Genomic DNA, 19,357 nt, shown 5'->3' with positions numbered 1-19,357 from the left:
ATATATGTGTATACACACACATACACTTTTAAAAAAATTCTAAAAAGACCTATTGCAAGGAATCGGTTTGTGTGACTGTGGGGCTGGCTAGGCAAGTCAGAAGTCTGCAGGTCAAACCCTTGGGAAGGGCAGGCTGGACTGTGCTACAGGCGCAAACTGACGTTGGTATTTACAGGTGGAATTTCTTCTACTTCAGGGAAATCTCAGCTCTGCTTTTAAAACATTTCAACTAATTTAATTTAATAATCACCCAGATTATTTGGATAAATCTCCCTTACTCAATGTCTATTGTTTATAGACTTCAATTCCATCTACAAAATACCTTCACAGGGACACCTCAGTTAGTGTTTGACTGAATAACTTGGGACTGTAGCCTAGACAAGCTGACATATCGAAAGACCATCACAGTTACTAAATGTGTTACTCGCTTAGGTATTGTTTTGATTATTATGTTCATAATATTGCTGTTGTCAGGATTTGCAGTTAGAACTTTTGCACAATTATTTCATTAATATTCTCGACATCTGTGTTGAATAGCAGGTATAAATAGATACCCCCATTTTTAGTTAAAAAGGTAGAGATGTGAGAAAGAAATTGTGGAGCTAATAAATGGTTGTTTCAGATTTAGAACCTGGGTGTCATCCTCCACCAGGCATGGTTCAGTCCACTTACTGATTCTCCCTTCTTGTGGTTCCTCATATTGGTCACCTTCTCTCATTGCTGCAAAAATACCTATGCTTTGTAGGTTAAAATTTCCATTTTCTTGTTTAATAACGGAATTTACATTTTATTAAACTTGGCTAATGATTGATTCTTGGCTAATGATGTGTTACCCCCAGCACATTTTACCCTGCATTTTATCAGAATTATATTTACTTCCTCTCTCTTTTTTTCTGTGTCCAGTGTCATTCACCTTGTTCAGCCCTTTCATTGCCAAATAATAAATACTTTGCTAAACTTAGTATTGTCATTTTAGTGTAATTTTCCTAGAAGAACACTATGTTCTTATTAAATGCTTCAGCTATTGAAACTATAATAATTTCTAGTGGATATAAGGCAGTGCTTTTCTCAAGACAATAACATGATTCTAATTTTAGAAACATCTAGACTTTTAAACCCTTAATTTTGTATAAAAATTTTTTGTGTTTCTAAAATTCTTGGTTAAATTGTTCAATCATCATCATCATCATCATCATCATCATCATCATCATCATGGCTTATGAGAGAGAAAAAACATTCATATGGTAAACAAGCCTGGTGAGGAACCCTCAGTTCCTTGGAATTAATTTGGCTGGATTGTTGTATGATTCGCTTTAACCTTACTTAATTACATTGTGCAGATTTACTTTGGGATTAGTTTGGGACAAAAGGCATGTACTGACAAATCATATGCAGTCTGCTTAATATATTCAACAGGAACCTCAATACCAAATGTAGGGAAATAGTCTCTTCCTAGTTTCTCCTATTCTAGAAGATGGACGGCATGTATATGATCATGTGCCCAAGAAAGGCAGTGAAAAATAAGTGAAACCATAAATGTAGTCTCATATTTTCTTCTAATCAATAGAATGAAATAATCCCTGTAAGTAGTTTAAGAGACACATTATTTAATTTAAAATTAAGTTGGATTAATTTTATTCCTCAAGCTTTGAAAAGAAAAGCTGAGACAAACTATATCATATTTTAACTGTACCGTACTAACTTTTAGCAGTTCAAGCTGCAAGTAATATGAAACCAAGTGCATTATGTCCCTTAACAGGAAGTCCAGAAAGAAGGGGGCTCTAGGAGTTGTTCTTTCCATTTCAGGAACTTGATCAAGAACTTGATTCTGTCTTTCTCCTTGATGTGCCATTCTCCATGTGTCAGCTTTAACCCTCACGTTGGGTTCTCTCACATGGGCAAGTCCACTCTTCTAGTTTTAAGCATAACATGGAGAATAAGAAAAGAGGACCCACTGTGTCTTCTCTAGAAGTATGAGAACCTTCCTGGAAGTGACTTGGCCTGTTTCTGGCATATCTCATTGGCCAGTATGAGTACACAGCCATTTTTAGACCTTTCCCTATTAATAGGAATAGGGCGCCCATGATTGTTTTCTACCAGTGTGTCTTAAGCTGTAGTATCTTGATGCATAAACCAGAGATCTTATGAAAATGCAGATTTTGATTCAGTAGGTCTGGAGTTATCTTTAGACTTCACACTTGTAACAATTTGACAGGTGATTCTGATGCTACTAGTCTATAGATCACATTTTGAATAGCAAGAAATTTGATTAATAACTGGCTGTTATAGGGGGTGGTGGTAAGGCTCAGTTGGTTAAGAAGCCGACACTTAACTTCCACTTAGGTCATGATCTCATAGTTTGTGAGATCGAGCCCTGTGTCAGGCTCTGCACTGACAGTGTGGAGCCTGTTTGGGATTTTCTCTCCCCTCTCTCTCTCTCCCTCTCCCACCCCCTTTCTCAAAATAAATAGATAAACATTAAAAAGTAACCTGGCTATTATAGATGTTGAGAATTAATCAATATTATCACTATACTACTTCATGCCAGGAACTGAATTTGTCAAACACTGCATGCAGCCTGCATGATGAAGCTTACTTAGTTAAATAGAGGAGTAATGGTACTCGGGGACTGTATTGCCTAAGGTTATTTGGTAAGTGACAGGTCTCAGCAACCTGTACTGGAGACACTGCGAATAAGGCATGACAAGGACAAGAGGAGTGGGGGAGAGAAAAAGGCAAAGTGCCAACTTATAATTCTTGGATCGTATAATTTTGTGGTTCATTTCTCAGTAGAGTTGGGGATATTTGCAATGGCAAAATCACATAAAAAACTCAAAGCAGGATAAAGAATCTGGAACTGAAGAATATAAAAGCAGAAAACTATGTGCAAACACTGCCGCATAAGAAAGAGATTTAACATTACTTCTTATTTCTTCCTTCATAGTGCTGCCCACCCTGCTAAATTGATAGCTTTTACTTGGGCAAAGACCTATTATTCTGGATTATAAGAGAAAAGTTATCGTTACTTTTGACTTCTGAAATGTACATGTCATCACTTGCCACTTTTAACTGTAACGCATTACTGGAAGCTGAGTAAATAACGCAATGTCTAGTATAGTAGGTTATATTTCTCATGGTACAATGCATTGATCAAGGCTTTACAACAAATAATCAATTCATTCGACTGGACCTATAATGTAAATGAAAAAAAAAAAAGCAGCTTTGGTGTAGTTTAGAGGAAATACTTCTGGATTTTGTGTCATCAAACCTGGTTTTGAGTTTTAAGCCTGCTACTAACAGGCTACGTATCACATTTCTAATCTTTCTGAATCCTAATTTTATGATCTTTAAATGGAAATAACCATCACGTAGGTGGTTTTGAGATGGCAATGACAGAACCAAGGCAATAACATACGTAGCATCAGGTACATGGAGGCATTTATTAAGTGATTATTGAAGACAAGCCTGAATATTATGATAGTATAATGGTATAATGAATAGTTATAGTTATTTTAAGGGTAAATAGCATGTATGTCTACTGTAGTCATTAATTAAAAAAATAATATATATCCTATATAAGCGTATATATTTTGTAGTTAGTTTAGTATATTAATAAACACAAATAGAAACATAATGTAATAAGCTTTGCGTACTCTTGGATCTCCTAAAGCAGGGCCATCAACATCTCTAAGTTGAGGGTTTTTTTTGTTTTGTTTTGTTTTTAATATTTATTTTTGACAGAGATAGAGTGTGAGTGGGGGAGGGGCAGAGAGAGAGGGAGACACAGAATCCAGAGCAGACTCCAGGCTCTGAGCTGTCAGCACAGAGCCTGATGCAGGGCTCGAACCCATGAACTGTGAGATCATGACCTGAGCCGGAGTCAGATGCTTAACTGACTGAGCCACCCAGGTGCCCCATGTAAGTTGAGGTATTGTTCAGAAATAGTTTGGCATAACTGATCTCTAGATATCCTTGAGGTTCTGTATTTATGTAACTTCCCTTTATCATTACTTTAAGTCAATGTTTAGTATATTTTGGTTATGATAATATATAAAAGCCTCAGGAGGGCTTACATGATTTTTGTCTTTAAAAATATCAGTAAATTTAATTCATTTTAACCAAGAACTCAATCACCTATTAAATGAGATAATATATATGATGGCATAGAAGAAAAAAATATATACATAGTAAGAGTTAAAGCCCTACCTTTAACATGATTTCAGTATACAAAGAAGTAAAAGGGTATATATAGAGGGGGGGGCATATATTAGAAGAGATTCAATTTGAGGCTTTGATGACTGGTTGTAAAGTAAAGGGTCAAATGAGGTCACACTGAAAATGCAGACAATTTAAGGAATGGGAGAACACATGGTCAGTTGTGCTTGTAGAGGAAACTGTTACAGCACAGGGATGTTTTCAGGTAGTAAAAGCGGCTGTCGGGCATCACTGAGACCCAGGTGAGTTTGGGGATCGCTGAGAATGTTCACAGGACTGTGGTTGAGAGGACAATTTTGCCTGGTAGGTAACTGTGATGGGAATGATACGTGGGCATGCTGGGAATGCCAGAAGTTGAGAGGTTGGTGAGTGGGATCGTGGAGGAGTGGTCTGTAAGGGAGGAACTGGATAATGATGGCCTTCCCTGAAGGAGAGTAAAGCCATAGGAGAAAAGATGCCCCCCTTTAAGAAAAGTTTGGAGGAAGGTGGTATCCTGAGATGAATGACAATTAAGATGGAAAGATGAAATAATGATTATTGAGAGGGAAACATTACATGGACTTAGAACATCTTCACAAGAGAAGATGGGCTTTAGAAAGCCATGACATTAAAAGACATGGGTGTGTGTGTGCCCGCACAAGATAATTCAGAGGGCAGAGTGGCCACAGGAATTGGCTGGCCTTGCATAAGAACTGAGAAGTATAAATAGCAGAGAAGAAGGTGGTGGAAGGTTGAGGGCAGTACTGGAGGGTAAGTTAGAGGAAGAAGACTGAGAGTGTATGCAGGTAGAATGAGTGTTAAGCACCTTCCAGTTGGAAAGATCATATCAAGTGATGTGATAGTTGAAAAAGGCAGCCTGAGATTTGCATATGTAATGGATATTTTTTTACATGGTTTGTAGGGAAAGAGAATTTAGACTTGATTTTACGGATTTATATCTTAGGGCTTCTGAATATAAGCTGCATTTTCTCTTCCTTATTATCCAGGGGGATGGTCAGAGATCTTGGTGCAAAAATCATGGAGTAGGTGGGTCTCTCTCTCTCACCAAAAAAAAAAAAAAAAAAAAATACTAAAGTATTATAATGATCCCTTTACTATTTACTCCTTTAAAAAAATACAAAGTATTTTAATTATGAAAATTATAGAAAACGGTAAGATAGCCACTAATGTATCCACCATTGAATTTAAAAGAAATTGACATTTTGCATTTTCATTTCATATAATTAATTTTTGTTAAGGATTTTTTTTTGAGATTTAAACATGTATACATGTACCTTGAATCAGTGGAGTCAGGGAGCTGGTTGTGATTGCCAATTGCTAATTTTTCAGTAATTTTAGGAGCCAAGTGACATTATATTTGTAATTTGAAAGTGACCATAGTGGGAGTGTTTACACTACAGAAATTGAGACACAGTACAAATCAACACTTTATATTTTTGGTTAAGAACTAGCTATTCAGCATTTTACCAGGATACTGCTGGTCTGAGTTTGCAGAGTTAAACTTCTGTATTGTATTTTATTGGATGGATATGAAAATTTGGATCTTTCCCATGTTGAAGTATTCCCATATTGAAACAATTCTGAGTTCAACATTCTTATCATATGCAAAAAGATTCAGATGTAGAAATGCAGATGGGGAATTGCTGGGTGCCAAGGTATATACATCCTCAAATTTACTGGATAGTAACATATTATCCTATAAAATGACTGTAGCATTTATATTTCCACTAGTAATTTTAAGGGCTTTATTTCCTGTATCTAGTAGTATGAAATGATGTTTTATTAGTATGAAAGGATACCAGGGATACTTAGCATTTGACCAACAACACATGAAGTTAAGGATCATGACCCTTTCTCTTAGTTACGGCTTTTCTTTGTCCTTTGTGTTATCTTTGACATATAGATATTTTAAAATTTGGGTTGAGGATCTCTTTTCATGGTTATTAGACATATACATTTTCTCTTTTTATAGCCTGTCCATGTCTTGATGGGGTTGTTTGTCTTTTTTCTTATTGAATTGTGGAACATCTTTACATAACCTGGCTATTTATCTTTTGATGGATTATTTCCACGACAAATATCTTATCACAGTTTGTGGTGTGCTTTTCTCCCCCACTTTATTTATGATGTCTTTCAACATATAGAAGTTATAAATTTTATTATAGTTGAATTTTTCAACCATTTCCTTTATAGTTTACACTTACTGGTCTTGTGTGAGACACCCTGATATCGTAAATATGCTTTTCAGTATTTCATTTTGAAAGTTGACAGATATGCTATTAGCGTTTAGGTTCTTTTGATTACTTCTCTTAAACGGTATAAATGGGCTGTCATTAATGCCAAAGAGATAAAGTTTGCAAAGAGTACAGATTTTGGTTTGACTCTAAATTATTCTTCAGTATTTTTATTGTCATTCTGTGGTCGATTATACGCTACACTTTTAGCATACTAAGATGCATTGGTCATGGTCTTGATTTTCTCATGGAGACAAACCTATTATAGCACATGCAGTGGAGTGTAAGGGCTAAAAGAAGCTCCCATTGAGCTCCTCCAGAAAAGGAGAGCAGTGAATTATATGCCGTGGGTCTATTAACTGTTCTGTTCATTCATACATTCTGAGCTAATAACAATTTTATGGAAAAGAGTTGTAATCTATAATGTCAGTGCTATACTCTTAAAGGATGCCAATATTTATTTCCATGTTTGTTTTTGTTTTGTTTTGTTTTGGATTGGATTACAATGGTAAAAATTTGTTGGGGCTACATAGACCTTTTCCTCCTAATTTAGGAACAAGAATAACTTATCACATATACTGGTTGCTAAGATGTTTTAGATTTATGGAAATGTTAAGAAACTGTTTTTAAAGCTTGGTTTCTGCTTGCAGAGACGAAATGGAGAAGATATACCAGTAGCCCAGACCAAGAACATCAATCACAGAAGATTTGCTGCTTCCTTTAGATTGCAGGAAGTGACCAAAACTGACCAGGATTTGTATCGCTGTGTAACTCAGTCAGAACGAGGCTCCGGTGTGTCCAATTTTGCTCAACTTATCGTAAGAGGTAAAGTTGCTTTTATTTCATGAAACAGCTTGTCTTTGTTAGAACAAAGGCAACCTTGTAGGTATTTTGATTGATTTTTAAACCTGGTGCTCCTTGTCTCAAGTCACCAAAAAGTTATAACATATAAAAATTCTGCTAATGTCTTAAGGGAAAATAAGACTGTTGTATATTTGTTGCACACGGTTTTAAGCAGTGTTTTCTGTAGAAAGGGATCTGTTTTTAAAAGCTCTCATAGGGCTAGCCATATAAAATACTTTATTCCCTATTGTCACCATCTAGTTTGCATTTTAATTTTAGACTTGCTTTCCCTGCTTAAAATAGTTGCACAGATACTACTTTTGCTCTTCCACAGAGCATTGTGGCCATGAGGTCTAGGTTGAGTTCCTATCTCCATGTGGACCTGTAAATTTTAACAGTATCAAAACCCAGTGGTAGGTGTTCACCAATTCTGCCCCCCTAGAGAATCTTAGGAAGTTAGACTTCCTAAGAGGTCCTCCTTAATATCCTTGAATACTAAAGTTACTAGAGGAATTGTAAGGAATATGACATGTCAGTACGTACCTGTGGTGAATACTGGAGAAACGATACAGTGCAAAATGTGTATTGAGTTTGTTCAAAATTTATTGGGTCCCTGATATATTCCATACATTGTTCCAGGTTGTGCAGATAAAATTGTAAATAAAATACAAAATCCCTGACCCTGTGGAGTTCAACACTGAGGTATGTTAGGTATACTCTATAGGAAAATACTGGAGATATAGTATCAAGTTATGGTATGTGTTATGAAGAAAAACAAACACTCAAAATGATGGAGATGAATATTTTAGTGAGGGTGATCTGGAAGACCTCTTTAATAGGTGGCAGTTGAGCTGAACCCTTAAAAATGGGTAATCTATTTTCCTATGTGAAAATGTTGATGAAATGCAGCTCTGTTGAATAGACTCCAGCATCAATCAATAATGACACAAATGTAAATAGTTATAAACCACCTAAGTCTCCTTAAGAAGTTTAGGAGATCCTAACAAGAAAGTCTAACCTTGACTGAGATTTGTCCAAGGCATCAAGCAAGGTCTTTGTGAGCGAGTCTTCTTTGATGGGATCTAAAGGTTGAGAAAAGTTGTCCAGGTGAGGGATGTGGACGTGGGGGCAGGGACAAGAGAAAGCAGTGCCAACAGAAGTGCCAGGCAGAGAACAAGGCACATGTCAAGGCCCAGAGGCTGGAGCAGAACATGAGATATAACCATATTCAAGTTAATCTATGTTCAATCCTTGACATCGAATGTCTTTACCTACTTTATTTCAAGATTTACTTGATTTTAATACTTTAACCTTTAATACTTTAGAGAGAAGAAAATTGAAACTCAGACTATTTGATAACTGCCCAGAGCCACAAAAATCTAATAATTGACTAAACCAAAATTTAACCCTGCATTTCTTGACTCCTGATGCTGGGCTCATTCTTTTCCACTACAGCTTTATCTTATAATGTTACTAGCCCTTCATAATGCTTTTGTCTTGAGACATCTTACAGCTCATTAAAAATGTTTACCTTTGTAGATTCGATACGACTTATTTTATTTTTTTTTATTTTTTATTTTTTATTTATTTTTTTTTTTAATTTTTTTTTCAACGTTTTTTTATTTATTTTTGGACAGAGAGAGACAGAGCATGAACGGGGGAGGGGCAGAGAGAGAGGGAGACACAGAATCGGAAGCAGGCTCCAGGCTCCGAGCCATCAGCCCAGAGCCTGACGCGGGGCTCGAACTCACGGACCGCGAGATCGTGACCTGGCTGAAGTCGGACGCTTAACCGACTGCGCCACCCAGGCGCCCCTATTTTTTATTTTTTTAACATTTATTTATTTTTGAGACAGAGAGAGACAGAGCATGAACGGGGGAGGGTCAGAGAGTGGGGGAGACACAGAATCGGAAGCAGGCTTCAGGCTCTGAGCTGTCAGCACAGAGCCCGACGTGGGGCTCGAACCCACAGACCGTGAGATCATGACCTGAGCCGAAGTCAGCTGCTTAACCGACTGAGCCACCCAGGCACCCCGATACGACTTATTTTAAATAAAACTTCTCTCGTGTCTCCAGAGTCAGCTGATAGGCTGTGCTTCAGTTCATGAAGTCACAGCCCCAGCTAACTGAATAATAAGGAAATACGATAATGTTTCAGTGTTCAGTGCTCAGGCAGTGTTCAGGCGGACAGTTTTTATGCTCGTAGATGCTTGTGTGCTCCTCTCCGTTGAGCCTGTTGCAATATCTTTGTCACCTGAGCCTACTCTGGCAAGCCTGAAGGTGTCCTAGGGTAGCCTCCAGAGTGGTTAGCATGCTATGACTACAGGAAGGTGGGCGTGCCCTGGAGTCATGCTCACTGTGACTGCATGATAGCCTGTGTGCATTGGATACAGCCACTGAAGGAGCTGGTGGCTTTTAATAGTGCAGTTAGTGTCCTTCTGAATACCTTCGAGTTATTTGTGTATGTGTGGTGTTGTGTGTATTTTTATATAAGCATATATCATTTTGTGAAGAAGTGGTCTTATGGTGTATGCAACAGTTTATAGAAGGCAGAGTTGAAGCTTTTATCCAGGTGCTCCCTTTTGAAGCTATATTTCCTTTTTTTCATAGAGCTGTTTTATGTCTGTGTATTTTAGAAGAGATTTGTTTTGGCATTACTGGATCTCTCTTGTTTATCTGAATCAAAGAGTAGATTTTATCATTTTATCAAAGCTGGGTTTTCTTTACCTGGCGACAAATGTATTATGGCTGTCCTAGGAGCGTTACTTGTGGAATAAGTATTTCGATATGATTCATAAAAGGAGGATCCTTGGATTTCATAGAAAACTTTGGCTGTTTTTTTTCTCTTTTAAAGAAAGTTCTGCCATTTAATCTATAATTTTGTTTTAGACTTTACATGGGACCTGTTGGATTAAAATACTTTGAATTTTGCTATCGCGAGGCTGCTAACATTTTAGAAACATTTTGATAGTTTTAGCAGTTTTATTTTCTTTTCAACGTATTTTCAGTTGTCACGTATCTAATACTTACAAGTGATACTTTGCTTGCTGTTTTATTTGAAAACTAATGTATAGCAATAAGTTTTCTTGTTTGTGCAGATAACCACCGAATAAATATTGTTAACCAAAACACCCACCCTTTGGGGTCAGCTGTCCTGGTGTTAAAACAGTGCTGAGAATTAACTATGGTGACAGGTCCTGTCTCTCAATGGCAGTTTTAAAACTGACATCCTGTTACTTCGATACAAAAGATGGTAATTTTAAAGGAAATTTTGGGGGCAGTGATATGAATCGTCTTTAATAAGACCTGGCATAGTATTGCCTGTTGTCAAAAATGACCCAAGGGTAAGAGTTTATTAGTGCATTTTCTCCTAAACTGAAAGTGACAGGGCATGCTTAAGGCTCTTTTGCTAGGTACAAATGAAAATTTCACTGCAAAATTCTGGCGTTGAAGAGTATTGATCTCTGTTTTCCCACAGCCAGAAGAAGAAAGAAAAGAAAAGAAAAAAAGTATGCTGGAGCAGAATTTACTTTGTCATGACTTTAGCATTGCTTCCAGATCATTTTGAGTAATGATAATGTCTTTAGCTTGTGGAAGCCAGTCTTTATTGACAAAAAGTTTTTACAGAAATGAGATAAAGAGCAGATGTTTTTGCTCAATGTTTCTACAAAATTGAAGTGTAAAAAATGTGAACTACAGGTTGAAATGGTGTTTACAAGCTTCAAACTAAAAACACTGACTTTGTAGCCTAAGTTATGTTACAGATTTTCATCCTTTACCTCATTTACCATCTTCTTTCTTCCCCACCTCTCTAAATCAGGGGTCCATTTACATTTCTAAGCAACTGACCCACAAGAAACTTCTGTAAAATTCTCTGTCTGCTACAACTGATGCTCGATTTCTATTCCTATTTGTTACCCTTTTCTTGTGTTTTTATCTGTGAAACTCATTACCTTTTAAGTTATTTAATGTGAAAAATACAAGGTTTTTGTTTGTCTCTGTTGTTGGTTTGAGTTTTAAAGTTTAGTGCCAACTATCAGCCATCATCAAAATGCTCTGGACTTAATTCACTTAATAATTTTATCTATTCCTACTGAATACTGGTGACCTCTAGCTGTAGCGTAAGTAGGGTGGGTGTCGGAACCCAATCTTACTCAGTGAGGTGGACCTGTCAAACAGATTTTGGTGTTTAAAATGATAGGGATCTGGATTGTTGTTGATACTTCCCTTTGTAAGACAATACAAGCTAGCTTAAAAATAAGGATATTTACTGACTTTTGTACCTGGAGGGTATGGATGTAGGTTTCAGGATTGGTTCATTTAGTCATGAAAGATCAAAGTTCTTTCCAGTCCTTCCCTCTGCAATCCATAGTTTTGTGTTCTGTCCTAAACTAGGGTCTCTCCTCGGGGCCACAGGATACCAGTACAGCTACACACTTCTTTGATCTCATCCACTTGGGGATAGAGAGGTTACTACCTCCCATAAGTGTCCCGAGTTGTATGGTTGCGTGTGGAGAGAAAACTGGAATGTCCAGTAGAGAACATTTGTACACGGGCTTCCAGAGTACAAGCAGTGTTATTCAGAGAGAGTTATTAAGTCTATGCAGGTAAGATAGGAACTGAGGAAATATGTACAAAGGATGTGCAACTTAATTTTCAAGGACATACAGTTTGGAATTTTGTCATGTGGAAGAAAGCTGTTCTCATAATATGTGGGACAAGTATGGAGTGGGATCATAGCTTATTTGGTAAATGCCAAGCTGTTAATGGAATCACTTGCTCGGTGCCAGTTACTCATCACACAGGTGAAGAAGGAAAGAAGTCCAATCTAATTGCATGTCCATTTGGACTTTCCTTTTTCTCTTTTCTTTAATAAGTTTATTTTTGGGGCGCCTGGGTGGCTCAGTCGGTTAAGCGGCCGACTTCGGCTCAGGTCACGATCTCGCGGTCCGTGAGTTCGAGCCCCGCGTCGGGTTCTGTGCTGACAGCTCAGAGCCTGGAGCCTGCTTCCGATTCTGTGTCTCCCTCTCTCTCTGCCCCTCCCCTGTTCATGCTCTGTCCCTCTCTGTCTCAAAAATAAATAAACGTTAAAAAAAAATAATAAAAAAAAAGTTTATTTTTGTAAGTATTTTTTAAAATGTTTATTTTTGAGAGAGAGAGTGTGCGCACATGCGCGTACAAGCAATGGAGGGGCAGAGAGAGGGGGGACACAGAATGCGAAGCAGGCTCCAGGCTTTGAGCTGGCAGTTCAGAGCAGGACATGGGGGCTGGAATCCGGGAACCGTGAGATCGTGACCTGAGCCGAAGTACAATGCTCTACTGACTGAGCCACCCAGGTGCCCTTCCATTTGGACTTTTCTTTCAAGTTCTGTTCTTACTGAAATCATTTGTAGTTTTTGTTCCATCAGAGCCCATCTAGTTTATCTTTGTTTGCTACAGCATCTACCACACTATTTTTGTGAAGATGATCGATACTTCTCTAACAAGTAATAAATACAATTATTTAGTCAAAGTCACAGGGGTGGGACTGACCCTAAACTAGAAGACAAAGGGGATGGATGAGGAGACATGTGCCGCCTCCCCTACACTTGGTGTGGAGATCTCTGGTATCCACCAAAGGATGATAGCACCTGTTTTTTTGTAGTGTCTAAATCTGTCTCTCTTCTTCTATGAACTAGTAAGGATGACTTTAAGTTTAGCATGAATTTCTTTCACTTAAACCTAAGTTTCACTTGACCAGTATGTTGTATTCTAGTCTTTTTTGTATAGAATATTAAAAATCAGGTCTGAATATTTCATTTTAATATTTGAAGCAAGGACATTTGGGAAGTGGAAAACATGACATACTCATACTTTTGTTCACTGGGAGTTAAAGGAATTTCTGGCTTGAGTCCTTCATCATGCTGCTTAATACCCCACGCTATTGATTTTTAACTAGTTTTGATAGCACAACTGTCAAACTTAATGCATTCATAAAAAGATCCTTTTTCTTTATGGTGACTTGAAGATCTCTTTTCTTCGCTTCTGTTGTGAAAACTAGTCACCTTGACAGGAAATTTGGAGTTATCCTGGAGAATTCAGTTTAAACGTCTATATTTTATGAAATCTGAACTATAATGAAAGTCTAAGAGCACATGAATTAACAACATACTGCCCCTATACAGTTAGGAAAGCACATACAGTCAGCCAGCGGGTACCAAAATGTCTCAAATTCGGAGTAGGCTCCAAATGTTGCATGCTTAAAAATGTTACTTTGCTACCCTTGAGTATGATAAAAGAAACATTTGGAGTCTCCTCTCATTCATTGTAACTACTTGTAATTCAGGTGATTCAGTATACAAGACGTCTGGTACATTTTTAAATTCTAAATGAGCAAAAGGATACTAGATGTCCTCATTTTAGACAGTATGTTAGTACAGAAACTCTGTTCCATCCATTTTTGTACACCATTATTTCAAATACCTTTTCCTGTTAATTTCCTCCTCCCCCGGGTTTTCTTAGGCTACTTGATGAAAATGGCAGAGCGCAGCACTGCTTTTCCCCATGTAGTTATTTTCATGTTATTTGTTTTGTTTGTTTTAAAAATAAAAATGCAATCAGAGTTCTTTCCCAGAGGATTTTTGAGTGTATTTTCATAGGTGATTCATGTACAGAGCTCTACATAATGTTTAGCAGCTGAGGTGCTGGTCACTGACTTTTCTAGTGAATCTCTGGGGAGTTTGCTTTTGTTGGAGCTACTTCTTAAGAATTTGAGAAGGATCAAAGAGGAAGTAGAGTAATTTGCACGCCGAATAATTCTCTCTGTGAACTCTAGGGAATTTGATTTCAGAGCACTGTTCCTAGGCCTGTACTTTCCTTGAGAATTTGTGATAAATGTAACTTGGGTCCATTTCTTCCAGAGGACTTCTGTTAACTTCAGGAACTAACAGTGTCTTTGTAATTTATATTCCCCTCCCTGCTGACTATTTTTCTTTCCCTTACCCCAAACTAAGAAGGAAGCAATGAAGTCAGTTTGCAACTTCATTGGAAAATCAGCCAGCAGCCTTTATTGAGCATTTAAAATGGTTAAGTAATACGCACCAGGAAATTGGGAAGAAACAGCAGACATGGTCCAGCTCTCTAAAAGCAATTTATAATTTAATTAATTTTATAGGAAAACGTAGAAGTATTGAATATGTTGGCACAGATTTTTGACTTTGATTTTGGTCACATCTCTAATTCTATAGGAAAAAGTAAGATCCTCCCTCTAACAAAAAGAAAATACCGTATCTAAGGAGCTATTCCATTCAAACCCTCTGTTAAGCACTATTTTGGTAAATAATGTTGTACTGTGAGAGTCTTATAGAATGTTAACTAAACAGAAGTTCTATAGGTGACAGATTGAAATCGATTAATGAGGCAGAGAGCTAATTCATAGTATTTTTAGCAGTACAGTGAGTAAAGATGGCAATGTAAGGGTTGTGGAGGTATGTGGGACATTACTTCAGGAGTTATAATTCTCGAGTCCTTTCTCCTCTCCGACCACTTCATCTTCTAGAGAGTCCGTAGTAGTTCGCTTCCATTGCCAGCGTACGACTGACATGTGAGTTTTGGTGGTTGGCTTTTACAGTTAACATAAACTGTTTACCGCTGAGATGTTCGCATCCTTTTAAAAGCTAGCAAAAAAACATTCTGCTTATGAGTAAAATGTCATCAGGGACTGAGTTACTAATAATGCAAACTAAGAAATACACAGAAAACAGAAAACATTCATAAAATGTTAGGTAGTAGTCAAATATTTAGTAAATCGGTCAAAACCAACTTGTTTAACAAAGTTTATCATATACTGAAGAAAGCACTTTTCTTTCATCTGGGTGAATATAAATCATGTTATTTCCTTTTACTAAGGAACATTTAGTCTAGAAAGAATTAAAAACAATCATCAAGCCAACACAAATAAGAACAGGTAAACATTTATATTTTGTTAGCCCTCAGCATGGATTGTGTTTACTTCATAGTTATCAGTTTTTATAAAATAGAAAAAGTTGTACCATTTAGGCGTTAAAAGTGAGGGCTGGGGAATGAGAATTGAACAGAGACTAAATGATTGTGGCAGAATGCAGGCAGCTTTTCTTGACTTGTAAATCCACAACAGCTTCTCTTTATACAGCTTTGTCTTAGCTCCGATGTTTGCTTTTGGAAAAATCGTGGCTTACAGATGTGTTCTCATCTCTTACCGGGTAAAGGACAAGGCTACTTCTAAATTTAGGATATACTTTGGAAGTTAACTTTGTTTTGCTCTCATTTTCTGCTTTCTGAGCCTTAAACTAAGAAAATATTTTGTTGTCTTTCTGTAGTACCGCACAATTTGGAATCAGATTTAGTGGTTATGGCACAGAATCTGTCATTGTGTTAAAACAAACAAACAACAACTGAATAGTTACCTGTTCCCTTGTTAGGAAGAAACTTTACCCACATGGTTATTTACATCTTCCTAATTTCCATTGGCATTTTCTTTCATCTTCAAATACATATGGAGGAAACCATTGCTACTCTCATGTTACCTGTTACCCCTCCAACAGCTTCCCTTCACATTAAGGGGGGGAAAGAAATCACAGCTCTTTCCTGGGACAAAAGGCCTTAAATGAAATAACCCCTGGGCATCAATCAAAATTCATTTCCTATCACTTACCTCCTTCCTCAATCCACCACAGACATATTGACTCCTCCAAACTTACTCCTACCTCAGGGCCTTTGCTTTTGTTGTTCCCTCCACCTGCACTTCTTTTCTCAAATACATGCATGCTTTCATATTCTTATTTTATATTATTTCATATCCTCATTTCATATTCATTCTGATTTCTTTTCAGTTTTTTTTTTTTTTTTTGGAATACCTGAAGGCCAAATGATAGTTATTTTCTAGAACAAGAGAATGATTAATTTCTTCTCCAAAATTATTTAACTGTACAGTTTCAAAAGGTCTTTTATTAGCATGTGCAGAACAAATATTTGCACAAGACAATAGCCTCAAATAGGTTTGCGGCGTTGAGATACAGTAAACAGAAATGTGTATATTAATTGGCTATTTCCTTTATTTGTCTGAATTTTATTACATATCCTCTGGGTGCTCAGTACTTTGTTTACCTTCACTGCCATCACTTCCACTGAGTCACCTGCTTTTATAAAAGGCCTCCTCAGTGCTCTCCCCACATCAGCACCTGCCTCTTCCAAGTCAGTATTCCCATGGCAGTCAGACTGCTCAGACTACACAAAGTCAGTCAGACTGTGCTCCCCAGGTTCTGATGGGTTTTTGTTCATGAAGAAGGAAAAAATGGGTGTAAGTGAGAGATTTATTTTAAAAGGCAGTTTTCACATATATTATTGCATCTCATCATAGTGTCCAAGCCCACCTTCACCTGGTTCTGCCCTCTTCAGTCCTTCATGAGACTCTCCTTGCTCACCAACATTGGCTTGGTTTCATTTGCTTTAATACAGCATGCTGTCTTCCACCTTAGGGCCTCAGCCTTTTCTGCCTGTAGCATTTCTTTATGAGTCTTCAAAATATAAATGTGTTCCTAACATCTGCCTCTATCACTGGACTGACAAAGTCAAGGACTATCCTCTTTGCTCATTCATTACTGTGTCTCTATAGACAGCACCTTGGCCAATACCCAGCAGATATAATCAAATAATTGTTGCCGAAGAAACACAAAGAACATGGGTTGTGGAACGCCTTATGAAAGGCATGGACTTAATCTGTAGAGCAGAGGAGGACAGCCTCATTACTGCCGTTGGTGGGCAGGGAATGTACTGGGGAGATGAAGTTTCATCATAACATTGATGGAGGGCAGGCTCTTGATAGCTGAAGGTAAGGAAAAGGAATCTCAAGCAGAAGGTGTGGGGAAATACATGGTCTTGTGAACAGTATTAAATATTGACTATGGCATAGTGTTTTCCAGGGGAAAAGTCTGAGATGAACCAAAAGTGCACTTTGAGCCCTAATTATGGAGGAATTTGAATCCAGACTAAGAAATAGAAATATGTTTTGTAATCTGATTTGATTTGGGGACTTTGGGGAGTTTTGAAGTAGGTTACACGTGTTCATAATTGTTTCAGAAAACCAGGATGGGGGGTGATTTGGAGAATGGTGACTTTGCATGGAGTTAGTTTAGGGGGGCTCTAACATTCATAAAAGCTTGAGATGGTGAGGTGTCCTCAAGGGAGTATTTGTTGGAAAGAACAAGTCAAGGCTAAGGGATGATGACAGGGGAAGGAGCAGTGAGCTTGGCATACGAGGTGAAGTATATGGTACTATATACAGAAATCAGAAGTCTTGTAGAAAAGCTTGTTGAATAGCATGGATCATAATTTCAGTTGTAAGCTTTTGCTTGTGTTACTAAGAGAGACAGTTTTAAAATCTATAGGCATGTGGGGAAAAGTTTTGACTAATTATAGGATGTTGAATAAGGATTCATCACAAGACAAATTAAACAGTAAGTACTCAGTGCATGGAAACACTTTTGTATTTCATAACCTCCCATTTCATAGACTTTAGCCAATATTATCGTAATGTTTCATGTTGTTAAACTTAGGATAAAAGCAGATGTATTCAATTAAATGGAAAATTTAGAAAGATCCCTGTTTATAGATGTCTTTTTTTCTTTCTTCCTGACATTATCCACATATAAAAGCACATGGAAAACATATCATGTGTGAATATTCTTTTCCCTGCTAGTTCAGTGTGGGTTTCTGATTGGATTTGAGGCTAAGTGAAATGCTTTTTTCCTGTTGCATGTAAAAACTATACTTCATAGAAATAAGGCAAGCTCTCTAAAGACTTCACTTTCTCTGCTCTTCAGTATTTGATTGCCCCTGATTATAATGCTCCTAGACACCTTTTTCTTACATCCGTTTTTTACAACGTTGGAAGGAGGGGGATTTTCTAAGACTTTTGTCCAGCAGCATTTCTCAATCCTGAAAGAATGCCATTCACTGCAGCAGGTGGCTTAAAAATATTTACTTAAGGGTAGATAAGAGTTCTCATCTGCGGTAATTTTCCTATCTTAAAACCCCCACCAGGTTTGACATTTCTCTGTATTGTGCAGGATTGTTTGAAAGTAGTTACCACGACCAGACTGATGGATGCATGGTAATGATGAAAAGCAGGGTGTTTGAGATTCAACGTAGATGGCAGAAATGCAAGATGTCAGAGAAGCCATATATTAAAGAGAATTTGAATTGGAAACCGAATCCCAATCTGCCACTGGGAACATTTTGATCATTTTGATTTATTAAACATTTATAATAGCATTCAGATGGAGCGGAATTAAAACCCTTTAGTTTGGGATAGTTTATTGTATGCCAACCACTATGTAACGGGTATCATTTTTGAAGGTTCTCTTAGCAGTTGGTGAAGAAGGGGGGAAAGGGGGCTAAGTGAGAGATTTATTTTAAAAGGCAGTTTTCGTGAGTATTATTGTATCTAACTTTGAATCCTTCTCTTTTGTTTGTATTGTGTTTAGGATAAACACGTGTTTTGCAGTTTTGACATACTAAGTACCTTAAAGTTCTTGTTTTTACTTCAGACATATTTGAAACTGATTAATAAATTTTAGGCTGAAATATTGCCTTGGTATACATGTTGTGACTATCTTTTCTTTTCAGTGGGTATACCCTTTGTATGCAGAGGCATCTATGTCTGTTATTATCTGAGTTTGTATTTCTGAGTTTTATGGATAAATATTAACAAATATTAATCAAACTAAAATTGTAATGCATGGCTGAAGCCTAACTTACAGAACAAAACATTTCCCCCCAACTACTAGAATTCTGTAACTCGGGTCTTTTAAAAATGGTCTTTCGGCATCAGCAAGCATGAGTAGTGTTTTCTGAACAGTGGCTCCATAATGAAGAGAAATCAATTACTATTAGAGAAGCACTGTAGGTTAAAGGTGTTACAAGTTCACACTTGGTTTTGCAGGCGGCAGAGGGTACTTAGTTGTGAATCAGGAATGATACAAAAGATGGATGAGACAGAGTTCAAGGAGCAGTAATGTGAAGGTCCAGCACTCTCGTTTCCTGCTGTCT

General features: G+C 37.4%; 1 protein-coding gene across 12 annotated transcripts in view; it reads left to right on the top strand.

Annotated features, from left to right (window-relative positions):
• The window catches only part of PTPRK (protein tyrosine phosphatase receptor type K), a 566,426-nt gene that overhangs the window by 300,081 nt on the left and 246,988 nt on the right, over window positions 1-19,357 (top strand). For all 12 annotated transcript variants that reach the window (XM_058735205.1, XM_058735208.1, XM_058735206.1 and 9 more), the window contains exon 6: window positions 7,100-7,274. In XM_058735205.1, the coding sequence (XP_058591188.1) occupies window positions 7,100-7,274 (175 nt within the window). The remainder of the gene's footprint in view (window positions 1-7,099; window positions 7,275-19,357) is intronic.

The sequence above is a fragment of the Neofelis nebulosa genome, chromosome 6, assembly GCF_028018385.1.
Source record: "Neofelis nebulosa isolate mNeoNeb1 chromosome 6, mNeoNeb1.pri, whole genome shotgun sequence".
In the NCBI taxonomy this organism is placed as follows: domain Eukaryota; kingdom Metazoa; phylum Chordata; class Mammalia; order Carnivora; family Felidae; genus Neofelis; species Neofelis nebulosa.
This window is presented reverse-complemented; position numbering and strand designations above follow the sequence as displayed.